Here is a 24,363-nt window from a genome sequence, read left to right as displayed (position 1 = left end):
GTTATGTCTGTACGGTTTCTAACACGCCACAGGGTTGTTGCTAGCAGCATATTTTTCCTTTGGGATTGCATATATAGTATAGAGACCAAACAGGAGCAACCTGAATTTCTTGTTCCACTTGTTGTGGTTTCACAAGTAATACTCTTTTTCTGTTCTTTGTCACTGTTCTTTTATTGAGTTCGATCTATTCATGATGGACTTCGTAGGTCCTGTGTTGGACATCATAATTCGCTTGTGGGACTGTTGTGCCTACGTCCGTGATTATGAAGAGAACATTTCTTGTTTGAGGGACGTGGCATCTGATCTTCTAGGCCTTTGGGTTGATGTGAGTGTGAAGGTTCAACTGGCTGAGGCACAACATTTGAGGCGTTTGAATGAAGTGAATGATTGGTTGGTTAAAGTTGAAGCTATGCAAAGAGAAGTTCAAGCTATTCAACAGAGAGTTGCTCATGCTCAAGAAACACGTAGCAGATGTTCGACAAATTTTCCCACAAGCTGCAGGATGGGAAGGATTGTAAGTAAAAAAATTGGTGAGATTCGTGAACTTATTGATAAAGGGCACTTTGATGTAGTGGCTCAGGAAATGCCATATGCTGTGGTAGATGAAATCCCTCTAGAGGTCACAATAGGTCTAGAATCAACCTTTGAAGAACTTGGTGAATGTTTTGATGATAATAATGTGGGAATTATTGGCTTGTTTGGCATGGGGGGTGTAGGAAAGACAACCCTGCTAAAAAAGTTCAACAATGAGTTTCTTCCCACAAAATTTTATGATGTAGTGATTTGGGTTGTGGTGTCTAAAGAAGCAGATGTAGGGAGTGTTCAACAAAGCATAGGAAACAAATTAAATGTTCCTGTTGGTAAATGGGGTGGTAAGAGCATTGATGACAGAGCTATTGTTTTGTACAACTTTTTGAAGAGGAAGAAGTTTGTGTTGCTGCTAGATGATTTATGGGAGCGTATAGATCTTCTGAAGTTGGGGATTCCACTCCCTGATACTGAAAACGGATCTAAAGTGATATTCACAACAAGGTCCATGGAGGTTTGCAGGAACATGGAAGCCAACAGATGCATCAAAGTAGAATGTTTAGCACCAAATGAAGCATTTGCACTGTTCAGAGAGAAAGTGGGTGAAGAAACTCTCAACTCTCATCCTGAAATATTTCTTCTGGCTCAAATTGTGGCCAAGGAGTGTGAGGGACTTCCATTAGCTCTCATCACTGTTGGAAGATCCATGGCTCGAAAAACTCTCCCTGAATGGAAACGGGCCGCACGAACTTTGAAGATCTATCCATCAAGATTTTCAGGTATGGTTGACTATGTTTATTGTTTGCTTGAGTTTAGCTATGACAGTTTACCAAGTGCCTCACACAAGTCTTGTTTCTTGTACTGTTCCATCTTCCCTGAGGACTATGATATTAGAAAAGATGAACTGATTCAACTTTGGATTGGGGAAGGCCTTTTAGCTGAATTTGGTGATGATGTCTATGAAGCACGAATCCAAGGAGAAGAAATCATTGCAAGCTTGAAGTTTGCTTGTTTGTTGGAGGACAGTGAGAAAGAAAACAGGATTAAGATGCATGATGTGATCAGAGACATGGCTCTGTGGCTAGCTTGCGATCATGGATCAAACACCAGGTTCTTGGTGAGAGATGGTGCAAGCAGTGGTTCAGTTGAAACATATAATCAGGCAAAGTGGAAAGAAGTAGAGAAACTATCAATGTGGCGGCATAGCATTCAGAAACTCTCAGGAAAACAAGATTGCTCAAATCTCTTGACTATGCTCGTTAGAAATACCGAGATAACAAATTTCCCAGATGAGATCTTTCTGACTGCAAATCATCTCAGAGTGTTGGACCTATCAGGTAACAAAAGAGTAAGAGAATTACCTTCCAGCATTGGAGAGTTAGTTCAATTGCAGCATTTGGATCTATCAGGTACTGATATACAAAAATTGCCAAGGGAGCTTCAGAACTTGAAAAAATTGAGGTGCCTGCTGCTGAATTACATTTGCAACAGGCTTGTTTTCCCAAGGAAGTTGATATCAAGTTTGGTGTCATTGCAAGTGTTTAGCAAATTACCATGGGAAGATCAGTTTATTCTTCCTGATTTAGGGGAACCTGAGGAAACTGTGTTGTTGAAAGAACTGGAATGCTTGGAATGCCTTCAAGACATAAGCATTGCTCTCTTTTGCTTTTCTTCTATGCAAGTGTTACTGAACTCTTCCAAGTTGCAAAGATGCATCAGACATTTGAGAGTACTTTCTCCTTTCAATTCAACGCCACATGTTATATTGTTCTCACTCTTGACAAAAATGCAACATCTAGAGGTATTATCCATGTCAGTTTCTTCTCCTTCAAGTTTAGACCATGTCAGAAAAAAGGGGTCTCCATCACAGGTTTCTATGACAGAGTGCATTCCCATGAGTTCAAAGATTACTGAGCATGGTTACATTGTTGGCCTCCGTGAGTTATCCCTTGAAGGGTGTGGCATGTTGAACTTGAATTGGCTCACTCGTGCTCCAAGCCTTCAACTCCTTAGAATATACAATTGTCCCTCCTTGGAAGAAGTCATAGGTGAAGAAGAACTTGGCCATGCAGAAACTGTTTTCTCAAGTCTTGAAATTGTTGACCTGGATTCTTTACCAAAGTTAAGGAGCATGTGCTCACAGGTTTTGCAATTTCCTTGTCTTAAGGAGATATGTGTAGCAGATTGTCCAAAGCTGATAAAGCTCCCGTTTGATTCCAATAGTGCAAGGAACAGTTTGAAGCACATTAATGGACAGAAAAGTTGGTGGCGTAAATTGCAGTGGGAAGATGAAGCCACAAGGGATCACTTTGCTTCAAAATATGTACCTTTGCGTAAAATTCACCGAATACGTTGAATCATGTGTGCAATTGATCACCAACTGAATAAGGCCTGGTATCTCGTTATGTATCTCGAATTTGATTATGCAGTATTCTTGAACTTTGCTATGATTGTACTTGGTTGTGTTTGTGAGAGAGATATTTTGGGGATAAATTATTGTTCAATTTTTATACATCTTCTTTCACTAATGTTCTAAATCTCAATCTTTTCGTCAAAGTTTTGAAAATGACACCTCTCATCTGTTTTGTTTGAAAAGCTCTGGAACAAAGTTAGTTGATATAAATATATACAATAAAAAGGAAGAATCTATTAGTTTAAAAGGAGAGATGAGATTCATAAACTCATTATTTATAAAATTAAAGATGAAAGGTGTTCTCAATTCTTTATTATGTCTAATTTTCCTCTTTGAAAGACCCATAAAACACTATATGTTGTTTGTTAGATAGGATATTCTACGTTACTTTCCTAATGTCCAAAGAAATAAATATTTTATAATTTAGTTTAGGGATATTTAAATTTTTTATTTAATAGTAGTATTTCACATGTTTAATTTCATAAACAAAAATAGAATTAAAGTGCATGTATTAAGATAAAAATAAAATATCCACAAGAAATAATTTCATATGGCACATGTATTAAGATATAAGTAGGACAATGATATTTTTACAACTAAATTTTGACAATTATTTTTTTACAATTTGATGTGTCATATTCTAAATAATTTTAAAATATAGAAAAATAAGAAAATTGAAAAAATAAGAAGTCACTTAAAATATGCAATATCAAATTGTAAGAGAAAATTATCCATATAAAAATATCCGTAAGAATAATTTTATATCCCGGAAATAAAAAAGTGATGGAAGGAAACTCTCTCAAAATAAGAATTCAATTGATTATATTAGAAAATGTTTATTTGAAAAACAATTATTTTCAATATAAGTAATTAAACTAAGTAAAAAAGTAACATTTGAATATAAAAACTACCTTAGCAAGAATAGTAGTGTCAATTAGAGGAATTAGAGGAATTAGAGGAAGAAATATAAACAATTAATTTTAAAATAAGCATTTTTGAAATTACAAATTTTTAGTAGCAACTTTGATCAAATTTAAAAGGTGTTATTGAAAAAATTAATTTTTTAAAAAATTATTTAAGATATATATTTCTATCAAAATAAATATAAAAATTCTGTAATAAAAAATTAAATAAAGCTATAAAAAATAAAAAATAATTACTTATTTTAAAAATATAAACAATCTCCCTGGACCATTTTCTCATGGGAGTCCGGCCCAATATCTTTGGACCCAAAACGACGCCGTTTCAACCAAACGCAGCACATCTCACGGTTTTCACTTCTCCAACGTTCTTCTGCACAGCGCACTTCCCACAAGACCCTGAAATGGGTTATCTGAGCAGAGCTTCCAAAACCCTAAGGCAATCGAATTACTTATCGTTGTTATGCAGTTTCAATCTCAATTTCAACCCATTAACCAACAGAATAACCCATGAACGCTTTTCTGTGAGGCGTGAACTGTTCTGTTCACAGTCACGCCAATACAGCACCACCACGAGAGAGAAAAGCACCATAGATTTGAGCCAATACCCTCCGGAGCTCGTTAGAAACTTCTCAATCATTGCGCATGTAGATCATGGCAAGTCCACCCTCGCTGATCGACTTCTAGAACTCACTGGAACCATTAAGAAAGGCCATGGCCAGCCCCAGTATCTTGATAAATTGCAGGTGCTCTTTTTTGCTGGAAATTTTCAATTTTTTCATCTGGGTATTCTTTGTCGTGCTGTTAGGTAGAATGGGTATCGTCCAAAATTTAAAATTTGTTGGGTTAACCACATGAAGTATAATGAGACAATGGGTTGGTTGAATAGATGGAAAAAATAATATATTCAATGTCAGTGTAAACTTTCATCACTTACAAACTATGAATAACCACCTTAGAAAGTCACGGCCTTCCTGGTGAAAGTATAAAATTTATAATGACTGTGCTTGTTTATTGAACGAAAATATAATTTAATTTGAATACACTGATGTTGTAAATAAAATGTTTTACGGCTTCATTACATGGTTGATTTCTGAGTATGGAAAAATGGTTGACTTTTGTAATAATTTCCTCTAAACTTGTACATTTGGTGATATCTGATTGGTTGATAATGTAAAACGTTTTGTACTAAACAATTTATAGAAATTAAATTTTTTGTGGGATGTGTTGTATTTCTTATTTTGTTTTGTTAGTGAAGTTTAACATGTCTTAGGTGGAGAGAGAAAGGGGAATCACAGTTAAAGCCCAGACAGCAACGATGTTCTATAAGCACAGTGTAAATGGTGATGATTTCAGTGATGGAAAGGAGTCACCTAATTTTTTGCTGAATCTTATTGATACTCCTGGACATGTTGATTTTAGTTATGAAGTGTCAAGATCATTGGCAGCTTGTCAAGGTGTGCTTTTGGTTGTTGATGCTGCTCAGGGAGTCCAAGCTCAAACTGTTGCTAACTTTTACCTTGCCTTTGAGTCTAACCTAACAATTGTGCCGGTTATAAACAAGATTGATCAGCCAACTGCTGATCCTGATCGTGTTAAAGCCCAATTAAAATCAATGTTTGATCTTGATCCAAATGATGCACTGCTAACATCTGCTAAAACTGGAGAGGGTCTTGAGCAAATCCTTCCGGCAGTTATACAGCGTATACCTGCACCTCCTGGTAGGAGGGAATCTCCTCTTCGCATGCTTTTACTTGATTCATATTATGATGAATACAAAGGGGTAATTTGTCATGTTGCTGTTGTTGATGGTGTCCTGAGCAAGGGGGATAAGATTTCCTCTGCAGCTACTGGTCAGTCGTATGAAGCTTTAGATGTTGGCATCATGCATCCTGAACTTACACCTACTGGTATCTTACTTACCGGACAAGTTGGTTATGTTGTAAGTGGCATGCGAACAACTAAAGAGGCCCGTGTTGGTGATACAATTTACCATACTCGGACTTCTGTAGTAGAGCCTCTTCCAGGTATAGTCAGACAACTTAGATCCATGCATGTTGATTATTCATTCTGCTCTTTGCTGCATAGAATCTTTTAATTCATGTATGCTGCTGCATTCACAATTGCTGATTAAGAAAAAAAAAACCTATGCTGCCCTTAAAGGCTTAATGGACTTACTGAAAATAAAATGAGTCCATTTCATTGCTTGACCGTTATTATTTTTCCTGTAAAAAATAATACCTAAATGATCAATATTATGTGGTATTATATATTTTTTTTCTTCCTTTCTCCATGTGTATGACAATATTATTGTTTTATTTTAGTATATATGGGCGCATTTATTGGTCCTAAGTGTATAGTTTTTGAGTTATTTGATAATTTAAACTGTAGGGTTCAAGCCAGCAAAACATATGGTGTTCTCTGGTCTTTATCCAGCAGATGGATCTGATTTTGAAGCTCTAAATCACGCAATAGAGAGGTTGACATGCAATGATGCCAGTGTCTCTGTTACTAAAGAAACTAGTACTGCTCTAGGTCTGGGGTTCAGGTCTGGTACCTATTACTAAAAGAAAGAAATGAGAATTTGGTTCTGGAAAAGTCGAAACATTTGGCTCCATCTGTAATAACTTTTGTTTCCAATTATGTTTTGCTCAGGTGTGGGTTTTTAGGCCTTCTGCACATGGATGTTTTTCATCAAAGACTTGAACAGGTAACACATCACTGTATGATAACCAGATGATTACTTTAAACTCTCGGTGAAGATATATTTTGGAAAGTGGGATGCCTTCAAATTTTTTACTCATATGCATGCTTCAGAGGCATTGTGAAGTTAATGTGATTTTTTCACGGAATGGACAGAACTTAAGTTTCTTTCCCATCTTCAAGCATGGTATGTTGGTGATCGATATTATGTTTCTGTAAACAGGAATACGGAGCTCATGTTATCTCAACTATTCCTACTGTGCCTTACACATTTGAGTTTTCTGACGGAAGGTAGCTAACAAACTTGCATTTGTCAGACTAGTTCCACTATGGTTTGCTAAGACTCTAGTTGTGCTTTTCAGCAAGTTAGAAGTTCAGAATCCTGCTTCATTACCCTCTAATCCCAAGCAAAAAGTGACAGCCTGTTGGGAACCTACAGTTATAGCTACTATAATCATTCCTAGTGAGTAAGCTCTTTACAACCCTGGGTATAATTTTTTTACTGTGCCAGAGCCTCATGCTTTGCTATCTTAATTTATTGGTGATTTAAGGTATGTGGGACCTGTTATTACCCTTGTCTCTGAGCGTAGGGGTCAGCAGTTGGAGTATTCATTCATTGACAGGTAAAATTTTGGGAGAGTTTCCATTCCATTACTATATTCAATTATCCATCTATGAATATATGTATGTGTGTGTGTGTGTGTGCATATCATGAAAAGTATCTTGATTTTTTGGGATATCATGCTCATTATGGATGATCATCCACAAAAAAATGACAACTTTTTCTACATTTTTGTGGTGCTTCATCAATTTATCCCTGGTTGAAGTAATAAATCTTTAAGTTTCTATCCTGCAGTCAACGGGTATTCATGAAGTACCGCCTGCCTTTGAGAGAAATTGTTGTTGACTTTTATAATGAGTTGAAGAGTATAACATCAGGCTATGCTTCATTTGATTACGAGGACTCAGAGTATGTACCCTGCTCCTGCTTTCTCACCCTATAATTTTCTGCGTGATTATTGTTGTGCACCCACTTTTTTTCCTTGATGCATTGATGCCATGTAGTGTTTGGAATAATCATGTGGTACATGTAAAATGTAGATTTGCACAAAAATGTTGTGATACCTGATGGATATACTGTACTATGTGCATACTCATAGAATTTTGTTTGATAAATAATTTGTGTGGTTTATTTTATACTTATTGGCTGTCATGTCATCAAGTTGGATAGGGAAATAACTTCTTATGTTTGGAGTGGCTTACTTCCTACCTTGTAATGCATTCAATGGTTGTAATTACAGTTATCAACAAGCTGATCTGGTAAAACTTGATATTCTCTTGAATGGACAACCAGTTGATGCAATGGCAACCATAGTTCATAACACGAAAGCATACCGCGTTGGGCGTGAACTGACAGAGAAATTGAAAACTGTCATAGACAGGTCTTTTTTCTTTATTAGTTGTTTCTTTTCATGCTGCTTCTTCAGTTTGAAATCACCCCAAAAGAGCTCTTCATTTTTATCAGGCAAATGTTCGAGATAACCATACAAGCTGCCATTGGGTCAAAAATCATAGCAAGGGAGACGTAAGCTTCTTTTTAAATTATCATTTTGGGATGGTTGACTTAAATAAAACCTTAAGCTTCCGATATGAAGATAATAATCTTGATTAGTATTTGTAAATATCTGTCATTTTATTTCCAGTATCTTCGAATAGCTTTTTATAGGTGGATTTTAGACCCTCTTGAGAGAAACAAAGGGCAATAAATTAAGTAATCTGTTCACATGACCTGATCATCTGTTGCCAAGCTTAAACTCTCCCTATTGATTGTAGGATTTCTGCAATGAGGAAAAATGTTCTTGCCAAGTGTTATGGTGGTGATGTTACTCGAAAAAGGAAGCTATTGGAGAAGCAAAAAGAAGGAAAAAAGAGAATGAAGCGTGTTGGTTCTGTTGATATACCACAAGAGGCATTTCACCAACTACTGAAAGTTTCTTAGAAGACTACTTTTGAAGATATCTGTGTATGAGTATGACACAATGGTAATGACTTGTTTCCCTTTTTCTTTTCAATAATATTAAGGTGCATCTAACGGTATAAAGAACACATCAACTAACATATCCATCCATAGATTGTTCTGAAGTCTAACCTCTTATTTGACTATAAAACATACCTGTTGTGGTAATAAAGAAGAAGAAAACAGTTGAATTACTTAAATTATAGGTGGAACTTTCAGTCTAATCCCCCAAAAAGTATATTTAATTTGTGTCCTCTTTTGTGGTTGTGCATTAAATTGGGAAATTATTACACACCTATTTGGATGACAGTTGCATGCAAGATTTGGTATCATTGGCCCTCATGCTTAGTAGTTTTATTGTGAACTTTATGTAGGGAACTCTACCAATAAATAATGAGTTTCACCTTACCTCATTCGTATCATGCACTAAAGCATGCCATTGTGTGCTCAGTTTCCTATATCTATACAAAATTCTTAGATTTATAATTTTATATTCCAAAATCTTCTGATATTGATGATCTGGATTATTGCTCTCTGAATCTCAGATTTTTCAACGGAGTTTTGAAAACTACACCTGCCATATAACAAGCTGTTCAAATTTGCTTCAGAAAGAGGCTGAAAAGAACTCAGCCACTGCTGGTTGATTAATGATTGCCAGGGACTCCTTGAATTCTTTGTTTCATGGATCAACACGCACAGTCTTGCCGCATAAAATTAATCTAATAAAATAAACCGTATAATCACTTTTGTAGCAGAAATTTTCAACTATAGGATGTACCATGTTCTTGATACAGCTTACGATATGTGTCCTTTTAGTGATTTGTTTTTATTTTTCATTTGAGAAGGTATATACATTGAATCATGGAAATGCACATGCTCAGATCTCCCATCTGGCATAAATTTAGAAAAAACAGAAAAACATATTGTTTGCTCAACATACTATAATAATGATAATCCAACATTTTTGACTCAGGTTGGCCTCATACCTATCCAAACATTTCGAAAGTCTTTAAAATTTGAATATTCAACCTATCCAAACAATTTTAATTTTCAACTTGTCAATATTTGTTACTGATTTACCGTTATTTTGACAAATGAGGCAATCTAGAACACATCATACGTAGCACTAGCACTTCATCATGAGATAAAAAAAAATTAATAACAGAGATAAATCATATTTATTTTTTTCTTGTCTTTCAATTTTGTTCTTTCATACATCCACACTATATACAGAGAAGAGAGACATTTGGGATTAGCATGGTGTAAATAACACAACAATCCAGAAAACAAAATGAACATACAGAACATTTTGACATGAACCTAACTCTACCTCTCTTTTCATTCAGTATTCGGTTCATATTAGATGATGCCCCATTCATGCTCAATGTATGAATGGTTTGAGATTTGTTTAATTTCAACATATTTCAGCCGCGGAAACAATGCTTTCAAATCGTCTATGTCGACATTCAATTGCTTAAGGTACTTGAGACGCAGTATTTTCAAGGTCCTCAATGTTAAATGTGTTTTTATACTTTCCAATTTTCCTCCTGTTATATTTAGCTCTAATGTCGACTCCAACCCAGCACGTTCCCATTTGCTTGGCATAAAACATTCTACAAAACTCTTTCCAGGAAAACATTCAAGATGTAACTTTTTTAAATGTGGTGGCACAATGATATTAATGTTAGCATACTTTGGGTCAGACACATTCCAAGATATCTTCAGCTGCTCAAGTTTGAAAAAATCTTCCAAACGTTCAAACTCCCCATTCCTGATCACGGCCTCACTTCCAATATGTATGCTGAGTCCCCTTAGTTTTCTCAATTTTACAAGCTCTGATATTCTGCAAGGAGTCTTTCCAGGACGGCTTATTAAAAATCCCTTGAGTACTTGCAGATTAGTGAGCTTCTCAATCCCCTTTGGCATGCCCTCCACAAAGCAACACTCGGACAAAATTAGATGTGTCAGACTTTTCATTGTTGAAATATCATCAGGTAGTGTTTCCAAATTATGGCAAGCTTTCAGATCAAGAACTAGTAGGCTCTCAAGTTCAACGATGGAGGATGGAAGCTCGAATATTCTTGATATCCCACGGAGACTAAGATATCTCAACTGCTTTAGATTTCTCAACTCTTTCAAGAATTCTTGACTCCCAACTTCAATGTGATGCAAAGCTGAATCTTGCCAACGCCCCAGTTGAAGCACCAGTAAATTCTTCAATTCAGTTACCCATTTAGGTCTAAAATTGAGATAACTTGCACCAATATTAAAAATAGTACCTATAGTACGGTCCCCAAAATACCAGTCATCTCCACCTAGTGTAGCTTTTTTTCGTTCAAGCTCTAACCTCTCTACTCTAATTTGCGGATAAGTGGTTGGTATAAAATATTGTCCTTGATGCTTTCCATTTTCCTTTGATAAATATAACTCCATTTGATGACGGACGTTAATAAAAATTTGAAATCTATTGACAGAGGGATCCTTTCCATTGCCACAGCGTACAATCACACCACATTTCAAAAGATCATCAATCACATCCTCGCCCTCTTCCTCTGCTCTTTTGTTCTCTGTATTTCCAATCAAACCCTCTCCAATCCACAAATTAATTGCATTTCTTTTCCTTATCACAGCGTTCTCAGGGAAAATGAAGAGAGAACTCAGGCAAAGTGTTGATGGATTGTCTGGCGAGTAATAAAGATTTTCCAGATTGCGAATCCTCTCGTGGGCCTGCCATAACTCTTCTGATGGGTGAAATATTTGGCCACCAATGTGATCCTCGTCCTTAGATGAGTCATCAAAAGCAAGAATTGGGAGCAAATTGTGAGCAGAATCTCTGATTCTCTGGCAAATGCCATCCATGTCTTCATCCAGCTTCCCGCGGTCTAACTTACGAAGATGGTCATACACCTCTGCTAATGTGTCAAGAAGCACTTCTTCCTTCTTCTTCACTCTCACAAACACATCCTCTATCTTCTTCAGATCCGACCTCAACTTCTCCAACTTCCTATCAAATGATTCATCTCTTCCCCTTTCATGGAATTTCCTCCTTGCTATCATCAACTGCTTCAACAACACAGGTATTGCTTTCATCTTGTTTGTTCGAATCGACATTTTACTGCAAACTAACAAATACATATAAAGTCACCCAAATTTTTAATACTGCAAGTTTTATTTATGTGAAAGAAGATGCGAAACATATAGAAAGAAATATTATGTTTATTATTGTATATTATTCAGTGATATATGTATCACTTATATACAGTAGTCCAATACTTAATTCTGGAGAAAATACAGCAATATCTCCTATAATTAAGCTAAGGAGATCTGATAATATTCTATCTATTATGCCATCATAATATTATGCTAATATTACGCTAACACCTCCCCTCAAACTCTAGTTGGTATAGTAGATGTCAACTTGAGTTTGCTTAAGAGATCCTGGAAGCGTTTTGGAGGATGCGGTTTGGTAAAGATATTAGCAGTTTGATCAGTAGAGGAGACTGAAGTCAATAGAACAGTGCCATTAACAACATGATGACGAACAAGGTGACAATTAATTTCAATGTGCTTTGTGCGCTCATGGAAAACATCATTATGAGAAATGTGTATAGCACTTCTATTGTCACAATAAAGTAGAGTAGCCGAAGAATATGTGACACCTGTAAAATAAGATGAAATAGAGTTTTGGGATTAATCTCCCTTGTGTAAACCCTACACAAAGGACAGTTTATTTATATTGATAATGGGCCAAATCCCAGAAATACATAATGGGCTGAGTCCAACTATTAAACACAATATTATATCATCTAACACTCCCCCTCAAGCTGGTGCATACAAATCGTATGTACCAAGCTTGTTACAAAGATAATCAATTCTAGGTCCTCGAAGAGACTTAGTGAAAATATCTGCTAATTGATCACTTGAATTGACAAACTTGGTCTTGATGTCCCCGGATAGGATTTTTTCTCGAATGAAGTGACAGTTAATTTCAATGTGTTTGGTCCTCTCATGAAAGACAGGATTAGAGCTAATATGAAGAGCAGCCTGATTGTCACATATGAGTGTCATTTGAGTGACATCTCCAAATTGCAATTCTTGAAGCAATTGCTTAAGCCAAACAAGTTCACATGTGGGTAAAGCCATAGCTCTATATTCTGCTTTTGCACTAGATCTTGCCACAACACTTTGTTTCTTGCTCTTCCAAGAGATCAAATTACCACCAATTGAGACACAATATCCGGAAGTAGATCTTCTGTCGGAAGGAGATCCTGCCCAGTCAGCATCTGAATAACATACAACTTTTGTATCAGAGTTGGAATCATATAGTAAACCTTTTCCAGGAGAGCTTTTGATATACTTTAATATGCGAATAACTGCATTCCAATGTTCTTCACATGGGGAATTAAGGAATTGACTCACCACGCTAACAGCAAAGGAAATATCAGGACGAGTAACAGTAAGATAATTCAACTTTCCAACTAACTGTCTGTACTGTTCAGGATTTGAGAAAGGCTCCCCTTGTTTAGGTAGAAGTTTAATATTAGGATCCATGGGTGTTTCTACTGCTTTAGAATTCATTAATCCAGTTTCCTCCAGAATATCCAATGCATATTTCCTCTGAGATATGACAATACCACTATTGGATTGTGCTACCTCAATACCCAAGAAATACCTGAGTTTTCCAAGATCTTTGGTCTGAAAATGACGACAAAGATGTTGCTTTAAGAGGGAGATGCCAAGGTTGTCGCTTCCTGTGAGAACAATGTCATCAACATACACTATTAAGTAGATACATCCAGCACTGGAGTGACGATAAAAAACTGAATGATCCACTTCACTGCGAGACATGCCAAATTGTTGAACAACACTACTGAATTTTCCAAACCAGGCCCGAGGAGACTGCTTTAGGCCATATAAAGATTTGTGAAGACGACAAACCAATCCAGAAGACTCCCCCTGAGCAACAAAACCCGGAGGTTGCTCCATATAAATTTCTTCATTCAAATCGCCATTGAGGAATGCATTTTTGACATCAAGTTGGTGAAGAGGCCATTGGCGAAGAGCAGCCATGGCAATGAATAAGCGAACAGATGCCATCTTGGCCACTGGAGAAAAAGTATCACCATAATCCAAACCAAAGATCTGTGTGTAACCTTTGGCAACAAGGCGAGCTTTGAGACGGTCAACAGTGCCATCAGGGCCAACTTTGATAGCATAGACCCACCTGCAACCAACAACAGATTTCCCGGATGGTAATTGAACAAGATCCCATGTTCCACTATGCCTGAGAGCACTCAATTCATCAAGCATGGCCTGACGCCAACCAGGGTGGGCTAATGCATCACCTAAAGATTTTGGAATTGACAAAGAGGAAATAGACGAAAGGCATGTATAGAAAGATGGAGAGATTCTATGATAACTCAAAGCAGCATAATGAGGAGAATGATTACGGGTAGAACGCATACCTTTACGAAGGGCAATGGGAAGATCAGACTCAGTTGTTGGAACCGGAGGAGACAAATAACTCGGCACTTGATGTGAGTCATGAGTTGGTGGTTGGCAACGATGTCTTCTACTATAAACCTGAAGAGGTGGTCTATCCGCAATAGGTACACTCGGAGGTGGCTGAGGAGAATCCGAGGTGGCACTGGAAGTGGGCACACTAGGAGGATCACACACAACAGGGATATCTATAGTAGTAGATGGTGGCTCACAACGAGAAGAGGGGTGTGTGAAGTAAAAAGAAGACTCGTCAAAGGTGACATCAGCGGAGATAAAATGACGATTGAGGGAAGGAGAGAAACACTTATACCCTTTTTGTGAGCGGGGGAATCCTAAGAAGACACATTTGTGGGCTCTCGGAGACAACTTATCCAAGCCAGGACTAAAATCATGAACAAAACATGTGGACCCAAAGACTTTAAGAGGTAAAGGGTGAAGAGGGTCGTGAGGAAATAAAATAGAATGAGGAACTTGGTTATGCAAGACTGAAGAAGGCATGCGATTAATAAGATAACAAGCAGTAAGAACCGCATCACCCCAAAAATGTGAAGGAACTGCACCATGAATTAAAAGAGTGCGAGTTGTTTCAATAAGGTGCCTATTCTTGCGCTCAGCCACTCCATTTTGTTGGGGTGTATAAGCGCATGATGTTTGATGAAGAATGCCCTGAGAAGCCATAAAATGTTTGAAGGATTGAGAGAGATATTCACGACCATTATCACTCCGCAAATTTCGAATAGAAACCCCAAACTGTGTTTTAATTTCATGAAAGAATGATTGAAAAATAGAGAACAACTCAGAACGATTTTTCATTAAATATAACCAAGTACATCTTGAATAATCATCAATAAAAGTAACAAAATACTGAAAACCTAAAGTAGACTTAACACGACTAGGTCCCCAAATGTCCGAATGAACTAATGCAAAAGGGGACAAAGCTCGTTGTGAGACACTACAAGGAAACGAACTACGACTATGCTTTCCTAATTGACAAGACTCACACGACAAACTAGATAACTTGGACAAGCTGGGGACAAGTTGTTGCAGTTTGGCAAGGCTGGGATGACCAAATTGTGCATGAAGAAGGGATGGTGATTCCATAGCCGCGCCAACATGTGAAGGAGGACGAAGATGATACAGACCATGAGACTCACATCCGGTGCCAATCATGTGTCTCGAACTCCGGTCCTGTAAACAAACAGAATCTTTGGTAAAGGAAATAATACAATCAAGAGAACGAGTTAGTCGACTGACAGATAATAAATTGAATGGAGACCCAGGAACATAAAGAACATGATCAATGGATATGGATGGAAAAATATTAACAGTACCAACACCATGAGATGAGACTCTAGACCCATCAGCCATTGTAACTGAGGGTAAATGATCCGGACAAGACAAAGAAGAAAACAAAGATTTGTTACCAGTAATATGGTCTGTGGCGCCTGAGTCAAGAACCCAAGGACCAAGAGAATCAGAGTGAGTCAGGCCAACGAATGATGTACTTGTGCGTGCAACAGAGGCAGATGTAGTGGAACTAGAACTTTGACGTTCCTCATACCATTTGAGAAAGTCGTTGAAAATGGCAGGGTGTCCTGCGGTATCAGATGAAGCAGGATCCACAGTCGCTGATCGGGGAGGAGGATCAGAGTGAACTACTGCAGCAAACCGAGGAGGACATCCATGTAGAGCATAACATTTGTCAATCTTGTGGCCTAATTTGCCACAATGGTCACACTTGGGTCGTCCCTTTCCCGGCTTGCGAGAACGATTGCGATCATCCCGCTGAGAGACCAAGACTGAGGAATCATCAGCACAAGTAGATGTATCAATGATTTGTTTTCTTGGCACACGTAAAAGGGCAGAACTAGTAGCAGTGAAGTTGGGCACAACAGGAGACCCCAAAATCTGGTCGCGAACATGGGAATATTCATCAGAAAGACCATGTAATGCCAATAACATAAAGAACTTTGACTGTTGCTCAAGTTCTTCAGCTGGAGTGGAGGCCGGAGGCAATAACTCATTAAACTCATGCAGAATGGCATGAATTTTGCCCAAATATTCAGCCATGGGTCCAGGACTCTGCGGAGCAACAACTTTGAAAAGATCCTGACAAACACCATAAAGACGTTGAGTGTCATTGGTGTATAACAACTTGGCCTGTGCCCAAACGTCTAAACATGTTTCATATGAACGAAACATTTGTTTCAGCGAAGAGTTAATGGTGGACTTAATGACGATGCATAATTGGGCATCAATTTTCGTCCAGCGGGAAACTTCATCTGCAGCAACTGTAGTTACACTCTGGGTGAGATGATCTTCATATCCTTGACTCTTGAGCCAAAGTTTGATATCGGATGCCCATGTCGCGTAATTTGTGCCATCCAACTTGTCAATGGATAAATGCACATTGACGTAGTTGGTATAAACAGAGGGTTCAGACAGCGGAGTGCTTGAAGATGACACACTCGAATTGGCAGCGGAAGAAGCCATAGAGGGAGAAACCCTAAAAATTCAAGGTGCTCCGATTGAAACAATAACCACAGATTCAGAAAGAGCTCAAGAAGGCGATTCAGGCGAAGTTGATCGGCGCAGAAAACGACCGGCGAAGCGCCGTCATGCGCGGCGGAGAGGTGGCGGCTGCCGAAGCTTGCGGCGGCGCGTGGAGGCGCGTGAGAGCTCCGATGGCGGCGATCTCTGCGGCGTTGGAGTCGCCTGGCCGAGACGAACAAAACCGTCTGGTCGTCGGTCGAAACTGCAGCTCCGGCGACGGCGACGGCGGCGGAGGCGACGGTGACGATGACAGAAGCGGCGGCAATGAGCGGCGGCGGGACGGTGGCTGTAGTAAACTAACCTAAGCTCTAGATACCATGTAAAATAAGATGAAATAGAGTTTTGGGATTAATCTCCCTTGTGTAAACCCTACACAAAGGACAGTTTATTTATATTGATAATGGGCCAAATCCCAGAAATACATAATGGGCTGAGTCCAACTATTAAACACAATATTATATCATCTAACAACACCCATATCACTTAACAACCATCGTAACCAGCGTAATTCAGAACTGGCATCAGCAAGAGCACGATATTCAGATTCAGTGCTAGAGCGGGCAACAACAGTCTGCTTTTTGCGACGTCAAGAGATAAGAGAAGTTCCCAAGAAAAAACAATAACCTGTGGTAGAGCGACGATTTGTGGGATCGCCTGCCCAATCGGCATCAGAGTATCCAGATAAGACCAAAGATGAATTAGCAGCGAAATGTAAACCATGAAACATAGTTCCCTTAATGTAACGAAGAATCCGAAGAACTGCAGAAAAGTGAGATGATCGAGGTGCAGACATAAATTGACTGACAACATGGACAACATATGCAATGTCAGGTCGAGTAACAGTAAGGTAAACAAGGCTGCCAACGATTTGCCGATACAAAGTGGGGTCATCAAGGGGAGTTCCATCAAGTGGAGTAAGCTTACAATTTACTTCCAAAGGGGTAGATTCAGTTTTGCTATCAGTGATATTGGCTCGAGAAAGTAAGTCAGAAGCATACTTGGCTTGGGAGAGGTAATAGCCTTCAGAATTGTGAGATACTTCAAGACCCAAAAAATAGCTAAGAAGACCAAGATCTTTCATTTCAAAATGTTGACGGAGATAACTTTGTAATGCGGAAATGCCAGAGTCATCGTCTCCAGTTATTATCATATCATCAACATAAAGCAAAAGAATTACAACACCTTTGCCAGTTCTTCGAATAAAGAATGCAGAGTCATGGGGACTAGAAAGAAAGCCAAATTTTATAAGAGTGGAACTAAATTTGGCATACCAAGCCCGTGGGGCCTGTTTTAAACCATATAGGGTCGTCGAAGCTTACAAACCTTGTGAGGTGAATGAAAACCAGGAGGAGGATGCATATAGATTTCTTCCATTAAATCTCCATGAAGGAAGGCATTTTTGACATCCATTTGATAAAGTTTCCATTTTTGAACTGCAGCAATAGCTAAGAGACTACGAACAGAGGTGACACGGGCTACTGGGGCAAACGTCTCTTCATAGTCTATTCCATATTCTTGAGTATACCCCTTTGCTACTAAGCGAGCTTTATAACGCTCAATAGTACCATCAGAACGGGTTTTGATCTTATAAACCCACTTGCAACCAACAGGAGTCTTGTTAGGAGGAAGATCGACTAAATCCCAAGTATGTGTTTTCTCTAAAGCATGAATTTCTTCGTTCATAGCTTGTTGCCAAAGGGGGTCAGTACTTGCCTCACGATAAGAGGAAGGCTCATGGATTGTTGCAATAGTAGAATAACAATGATAATCAGTAAGATAATGAGGAAGTTCTCTTACCCGGGTGGAACGACGAGGTGTATCAGCAGGTGTTGGTGCAGAATCAACAGGTGAGACAGGTTCAACAGGAACGAGTGTGGGGGGATCAGTATTGAGTACATCAGAAGTACCTGTATCAAAACTTGGAAACAACTCAATGGAGGAATCAGTGAAAAATAAAGACTCAGAGGTGACAAAGTTATGAAACTTGGAGAGAGAAGAGAACGTGGTATTTTCCCAAAAAGTGACATGACGAGAGATGCGCATTTTGTTGGAAACGGGACCCCAACACCGATAGCCTTTATGTTCAATGCCATAACCAAGAAAACAACATAGACGAGCACGAGGTTCTAATTTTGTATGCTCAGAAGGATTTAAAAGAACAAAACAAGCACAACCAAAAGCCCGAAGAAGTGAATAATTAGGAGACTTACCAAATAGTCTTTCAGAAGGAGAGAGATTTTGAAGAACCAAGGTGGGAAGTCTATTAATATTGTAGACAGCATTAAGAGCAGCTTCCCCCCAGAATTTTTCTGGACACGAGGCAGATCAAAAGAGCACGGACAGAATCAAGAATATGACGATGTTTACGCTCTGCTCGACCATTCTGTTGAGAGGTGTGAGGACAAAAGCGTTGAACAACAGTGCTTTGCTGACTAAGAAATTGAAGTAAGGAGGAATCTTTATATTCCATTGCATTATCTGTGCGAAGAGTTTTAATATGACAAGAAAATTGAGTTTTAATCATATTTGCAAAGGTAATATAGATTTGAGATAACTCAGATCGACGCTTCAGAAAATAGATCCATGTAAATCGAGAGTAATCATCAACAAATAAGACAAAATAACGAAAACCATTTATTGAAGGAATAGGGGAAGGACCCCAAGTGTCAGAATGAATTAAACTAAAAGGATTTTCGGAAATAGAATCACTATTGGTAAAAGAAAGAGCTGGTTGTTTTGCAAGTTTACAATTCAAACAATCAAATGACTCAAATTTGGTAGTTCCTAACAATCCACGAGAAATTAAAGGCTGAATTTTGCTAGCGGAGGCATGACCAAGCCGAAGATGCCATTGGTGAGTGGAAGAGTGGATGGTAGCAGCAGACACATATTTGGAAGGAAGATGAAGAGATTGTAGCTCAAATAACCGCCCCACCCTGCGACCCGTCCCAAGAATTTGTCTCGTTTGTGGATCTTGTACCTGAACACCAAAGGAAGATAAAATAACATTTAGCCCTTACTCACACAACTGACCAACAGAGATAAGATTGAGGGTTAAGTGTGGAATATAGTAAGTGTCTAGAAGACTTAGGTTGGAGGTTGACACATGACCAGTGTGAGTGATATGCATGTGAGTGCCATTTACCGTGTGGATTGATGGTAGGGAAGAAATAGGTGTAGCAAAAGACAAAGATTTAATTGTATTGGTCATATGATTACAACAAGCAGAGTCAAAAAACCAAGAAGAAGTACCCGAGGTAGTAGACATCGCAATAGAGGTATTGGAAGAGATAACCTGTTTGAATAGTGCCTCAAGATCACCCTTGGTGAGGGCCTTAGAACCCTTAGTGGCTGCAGCAGTGATGGAGGAGGATCTAGTCCTCGAGGTAGACTTAGATTTGGAGAATCCACCCTTTGGTCTTGGAGGTCGTGTTGGACAGTGCTCAAGAATATGGCCTAGGTTATGGCAATATTTGCATTCTACAATTGGACAATTAGAAAAGGTATGACCACTGTGATTGCAATTCTTACATACTTGGGTGACAAATTTCTGTTGTGAGGATTGAGTAGTGGCAAGAGCGATATCAAATTGGGGTCTTTTATCCAGATTGAGGCGAGTTTCTTCAAAAATAATCTCCTGAATGGCAGCTTCCAATGATGGCAGTGGGTGTCGATGCAATAGAGAGGCACGAACAACTTCATATTCTGGGCGAAGAGCCATAAGGACTTGAATGAGATGAAGATGATCTTCACTAATTTTGGCCTGAGATATTTGGTTCCAAAGTGGGTGGACTTGAGCAAGAAAATCATTGACAAATTGACCAGATTCTTGCTTCAGATTGAGAAGCATAGTCCACAACTGATAATAGTGAGCAAGTCCAGTGGTCCGATATCTATTAGCCAAGAAATCCCAAATTTCTTTTGCAGAATCGTAATCAGCAAATTGAACATGGATGGCTGGGACAGAAGTATTGCGGAACCAAGTGATGATTTGATGGTTTTTACTATCCCAATCTTCAAGACGGTCTGCAAATTTGTCTTCAGGTTCATCTGCTGCTATGATTGGTTGAGTGATATCTCTGGTGACAATACGCCATAGTTTACGCCCTATAAGAAAGTTTTTCATTCCTTGAACCCAAAGGTTGTAGTTGGATCCACTCAAGATAGTTGCAATGGGTTTCGAAACATCAGATTTCTCCATGACAGAAATCGATAAGAGAATTGGTGACAACGCGCAATCGAAAATGCCGCTGCGGAGAAACAGCGAAGAGACGTAACGAAGTCGACGACTACAGGGTTTTCGATGGTGACCGACTTTGCGTTTGGTGACCCGTGGTGGCCACAAGTACTACCACCAAACGGCGACGTCGCAGCAGTTTGTTGCTCCGAACAGCAATGCAGAGGACGCTCCAAAAAGAGTTGTTGAAGCTGAGGAGGCTGAAGCAAACAAGGTCGCTGATGTGGATGACGGGAAGAAGAAAGGTGGGCAATGAGCACCTTACGGAGAAGCTAGGAAGCGAAACAGAGAAGAGCCACCATGGGCTCTTAAAAAAAAAACCCCTAAAACTAGGCTCTGTATACCATGTGAAAGAAGATGCGAAACATATAGAAAGAAATATTATGTTTATTATTGTATATTATTCAGTGATATATGTATCACTTATATACAGTAGTCCAATACTTAATTCTGGAGAAAATACAGCAATATCTCTTATAATTAAACTAAGGAGATATGATAATATTCTATCTATTATGCCATCATAATATTAAGCTAATATTACGCTAACATTCTGTATACACTCACACCTACCTTTAGATGCAAAGACAGGAATGAAAACAAGAAATAGAAAATAAAAATTGCAACAGTAAAAATGTTATGGAAATGATGGTAGACTCTTTAGAATGATGTCAACAAAAGAAGAAGTGTGCATAAGCAAAAAACGTGATGGTAGATGGTACATCATGCATGAACCAACTATAGTTTTCATTGGGCAACTAAGAAAAAGTTTAGTTATTTGGTAAGCTGTATAAGATCAAGCATATAAGGACTGTCATCAAGAATGAATAATCAATCATTAGTAAATACAATACATTGCTTGGTTAATATTGTGAATCATATTATAAATACGTTAACAAAAATTCAAATCAAACCGGTACAAGAAAATATTTTATTAACAACTAATTTTAGTAATCAAAAATTGTCAGTCACAGTCACTGTAGTAACCAATTTACAAAATAAAAAATTATTGGTTACTAAAATAGTCATTATCATGACTAAAAAATTATAATTGATATCTAAATTAGTTTCTAAAATTTCGCTATCAAAGAAAATTGGTTATTAAGTATTAACTACCACTTGCTAATGAAAGAATTAGTTTCTAAACTAGTCTCTAATTAATTATGCTAACAAAGAAATTAATTTCTAAATTAGTCTCTAATTAATTAATTACTGATTTAAAGATCAATTATAATTTTTTATTCATTATAGTAGCTATTTTAATAACTAATAATTTTTTATTTTGTAAATTGATATATAAATTTGTCACTACAAATTGATATATAAATTTTTTATGGGTTAGTTATGTTTTTCGTCCCTAAAGTATTGTGCGATTTTGTTTTTAGTCCTCCAACTAACGTTTGCTCCAATTTGGTCTCTAATGTTTTGAAATGATTGGAAATGGTCCTCATTTTTGGACGGTGTTAGTTGTGTTTGATACTTGGCAAACGGACTGCCACATTTGGATCCCATTTTAAGCTGTGTAATAAATTTTATGTTTTGTGCACGTGTTAATTAAAAATGAATTGTTAATTAAAAATGAATTGAATGAAATAAAAGAAGGGTTGGGAGAAGTTTGAAACCCTAAAATTTAAATTTCAGGATTTGGGTTCGTGGTGGCGATGAAGTGTCCAAACACAATTCACTGGTTGCTCTTTGGTTCCTTTAGCAATGAACAATCCCAAGAAGCCCTCCACCACTTTGTCTCTATTTGCCGTGCAAGCCCTCCACCACCTTGTCTCTATTTGCCGTGTGTTCCGGTTTATCCCCTGATAGGTTATATATATTTCATATAGGTTATGGTTATGGCATAGTTATGGTCATTGAGAGATTGTGGTTCTATATGGTTATATAACATTAGTCTTACACATATAAGACCTTAGACACCACTTTTACACCAAAACCTTAAGGCAATGTTGTTATGGGTCTTTATTCTTATATGGTGTTTAACTTTGTCTTTTCTATCCAATGTGGGACTTTTTGACTCACACTTGGACTATTCCCAACATCTCCCCTCAAGGGTGAGTCCCTTGTTGTTTTTTTTTCCTTTTTCATATGGTATATTTTCCCTTCAGGTGTATGAGTGACCCCTTTGGTTATGGTTATGCGGTCAGTCACATCGGTGACCCCTTTTGTTTATGGTGGTGGTTATGCGGTCAGTCACTCCGAACCATCGGCTCTGATACCACTGATAGGTTATATTTTTTCATATATGGTTTATAGTCATGGTCATGGCATAGTTATGGTCATTGAGAGATTGTGGTTCTATATGGTTATATAACATTAGTCTTACACATATAAGACCTTAGACACCACTTTTACACCAAAACCTTAAGGCAATGTTGTTATGGGTCTTTATTCTTATATAGTGTTTAACTTTGTCTTTTCTATCCAATGTGGGACTTTTTGACTCACACTTGGACTATTCCCAACACTCTGATGGGAGTGTCGGTGAACAGGTGCATTGTCAGTGTGTGAAATGTGAATTTGTGCACCATGTTAGCGTAGGAAACTCTATTGTTGATATGTACTTGAAAACTGAAAATGTTAGAGATGGAGGAGGGTTTTTGATGAAATGGGTGAGAGGAATGTAGTGTCTTGGAATTCCTTGCTCGCAGGTTATTCATTTAATGGGTTTAATGATCAGGTGTGGGAATTGTTTTGTCAGATGCAAGTTGAGGGATATAGGCCTAACTATTATACTGTTTCTACTGTAATTCCAGCTTCGGCCAAACTGAGTGTGGTTGCTGTAGGAATGCAAACTCATGCCATGGTTGTAAAGCTCGGTTTCGAGGTGGAAAAACTCGTGTGCAACTCTCTAATCCGTATGCTTTTAAATTTTAGGGTTTCAAACTTCTCCTGATTCCTCTTTTATTTTATTTTCTTTATCTTTAATTAACACGTGCACAAAACATAAAGTTTATTACACAGTTTAAAATGGGATCCAGACGTGGTAATTCGTTTGTCAAGTGTCAAATACAACTAACTTCGTCCAAAAATAAGAAACATTTCCAATCGTTTCAAAACATGAGAGACCAGATTGGAGCAAACGTTAGTTAGAGTACTAAAAACAAAATCGTACAATACTTGAGGGACGAAAAACATAATTAACCCATTTTTTATTATTAAAATTGGTTGTTAATGAAATATTTTTTTAAGTGAAATATTTCTACAAATAAAACAATATAAATTATACGCTCAAGATTATTTAATTCAAAGGATATGCGATACAGCAGAAAGTTTAAATTCTATAAGAATCAGAAAATAGGTGATATATGGGATCCCATTAACAAATGATATAATAATATCTATAAGCATTACATAAAACTATTATATCTAATTAACAAAATGAAGTTGAACCTTTGAAATAATTGAAACCAGGGAAATGCTCGATGTAGGAATCTATTCAGTCCAGATAACCTCGTCTCGTCCAACACTTTTGTGTTACATC

General features: G+C 37.9%; 3 protein-coding genes across 4 annotated transcripts; 2 read left to right on the top strand and 1 right to left on the bottom strand.

Annotated features, from left to right (window-relative positions):
• The first annotated feature begins 193 nt into the window (after positions 1–193).
• LOC114182995 (probable disease resistance protein At5g63020) lies at positions 194–2,884 on the top strand. The gene has a single exon (XM_028069811.1). It carries the CDS (start codon positions 194–196, stop codon positions 2,882–2,884), a length of 2,691 nt encoding a protein of 896 aa, XP_027925612.1.
• Positions 2,885–4,207: 1,323 nt separating this feature from the next.
• LOC114185790 (translation factor GUF1 homolog, mitochondrial) lies at positions 4,208–9,396 on the top strand. Of its 2 annotated transcripts, none has more exons than XM_028073705.1 (12): positions 4,208–4,607; positions 5,135–5,888; positions 6,253–6,409; positions 6,517–6,571; positions 6,788–6,855; positions 6,927–7,031; positions 7,116–7,187; positions 7,421–7,534; positions 7,866–8,006; positions 8,090–8,149; positions 8,398–8,606; positions 9,127–9,396. In XM_028073705.1, the coding sequence occupies exons 1-11, from the start codon at positions 4,266–4,268 to the stop codon at positions 8,561–8,563; spliced, it is 2,034 nt and encodes a 677-aa protein (XP_027929506.1). In that variant the 5' UTR covers positions 4,208–4,265; the 3' UTR covers positions 8,564–8,606; positions 9,127–9,396. The 2 variants fall into 2 exon arrangements, with proteins under 2 accessions (XP_027929506.1, XP_027929507.1); XM_028073706.1 differs by having other exon boundaries at positions 4,363–4,607; positions 5,120–5,888.
• Positions 9,397–9,940: 544 nt separating this feature from the next.
• On the bottom strand, positions 9,941–11,692 carry LOC114182991 (probable disease resistance protein At5g47260). Its single transcript, XM_028069805.1, has one exon. The coding sequence runs from the start codon at positions 11,690–11,692 to the stop codon at positions 9,941–9,943; it is 1,752 nt and encodes a 583-aa protein (XP_027925606.1).
• Positions 11,693–24,363: the final 12,671 nt, after the last annotated feature.

The sequence above is a fragment of the Vigna unguiculata genome, chromosome 5 (genome assembly GCF_004118075.2).
Source record: "Vigna unguiculata cultivar IT97K-499-35 chromosome 5, ASM411807v1, whole genome shotgun sequence".
In the NCBI taxonomy this organism is placed as follows: Eukaryota; Viridiplantae; Streptophyta; class Magnoliopsida; order Fabales; family Fabaceae; genus Vigna; species Vigna unguiculata.
The sequence above is the reverse complement of the archived record's forward strand: the minus strand, read 5'-3'. Positions and strand labels throughout refer to the sequence as shown.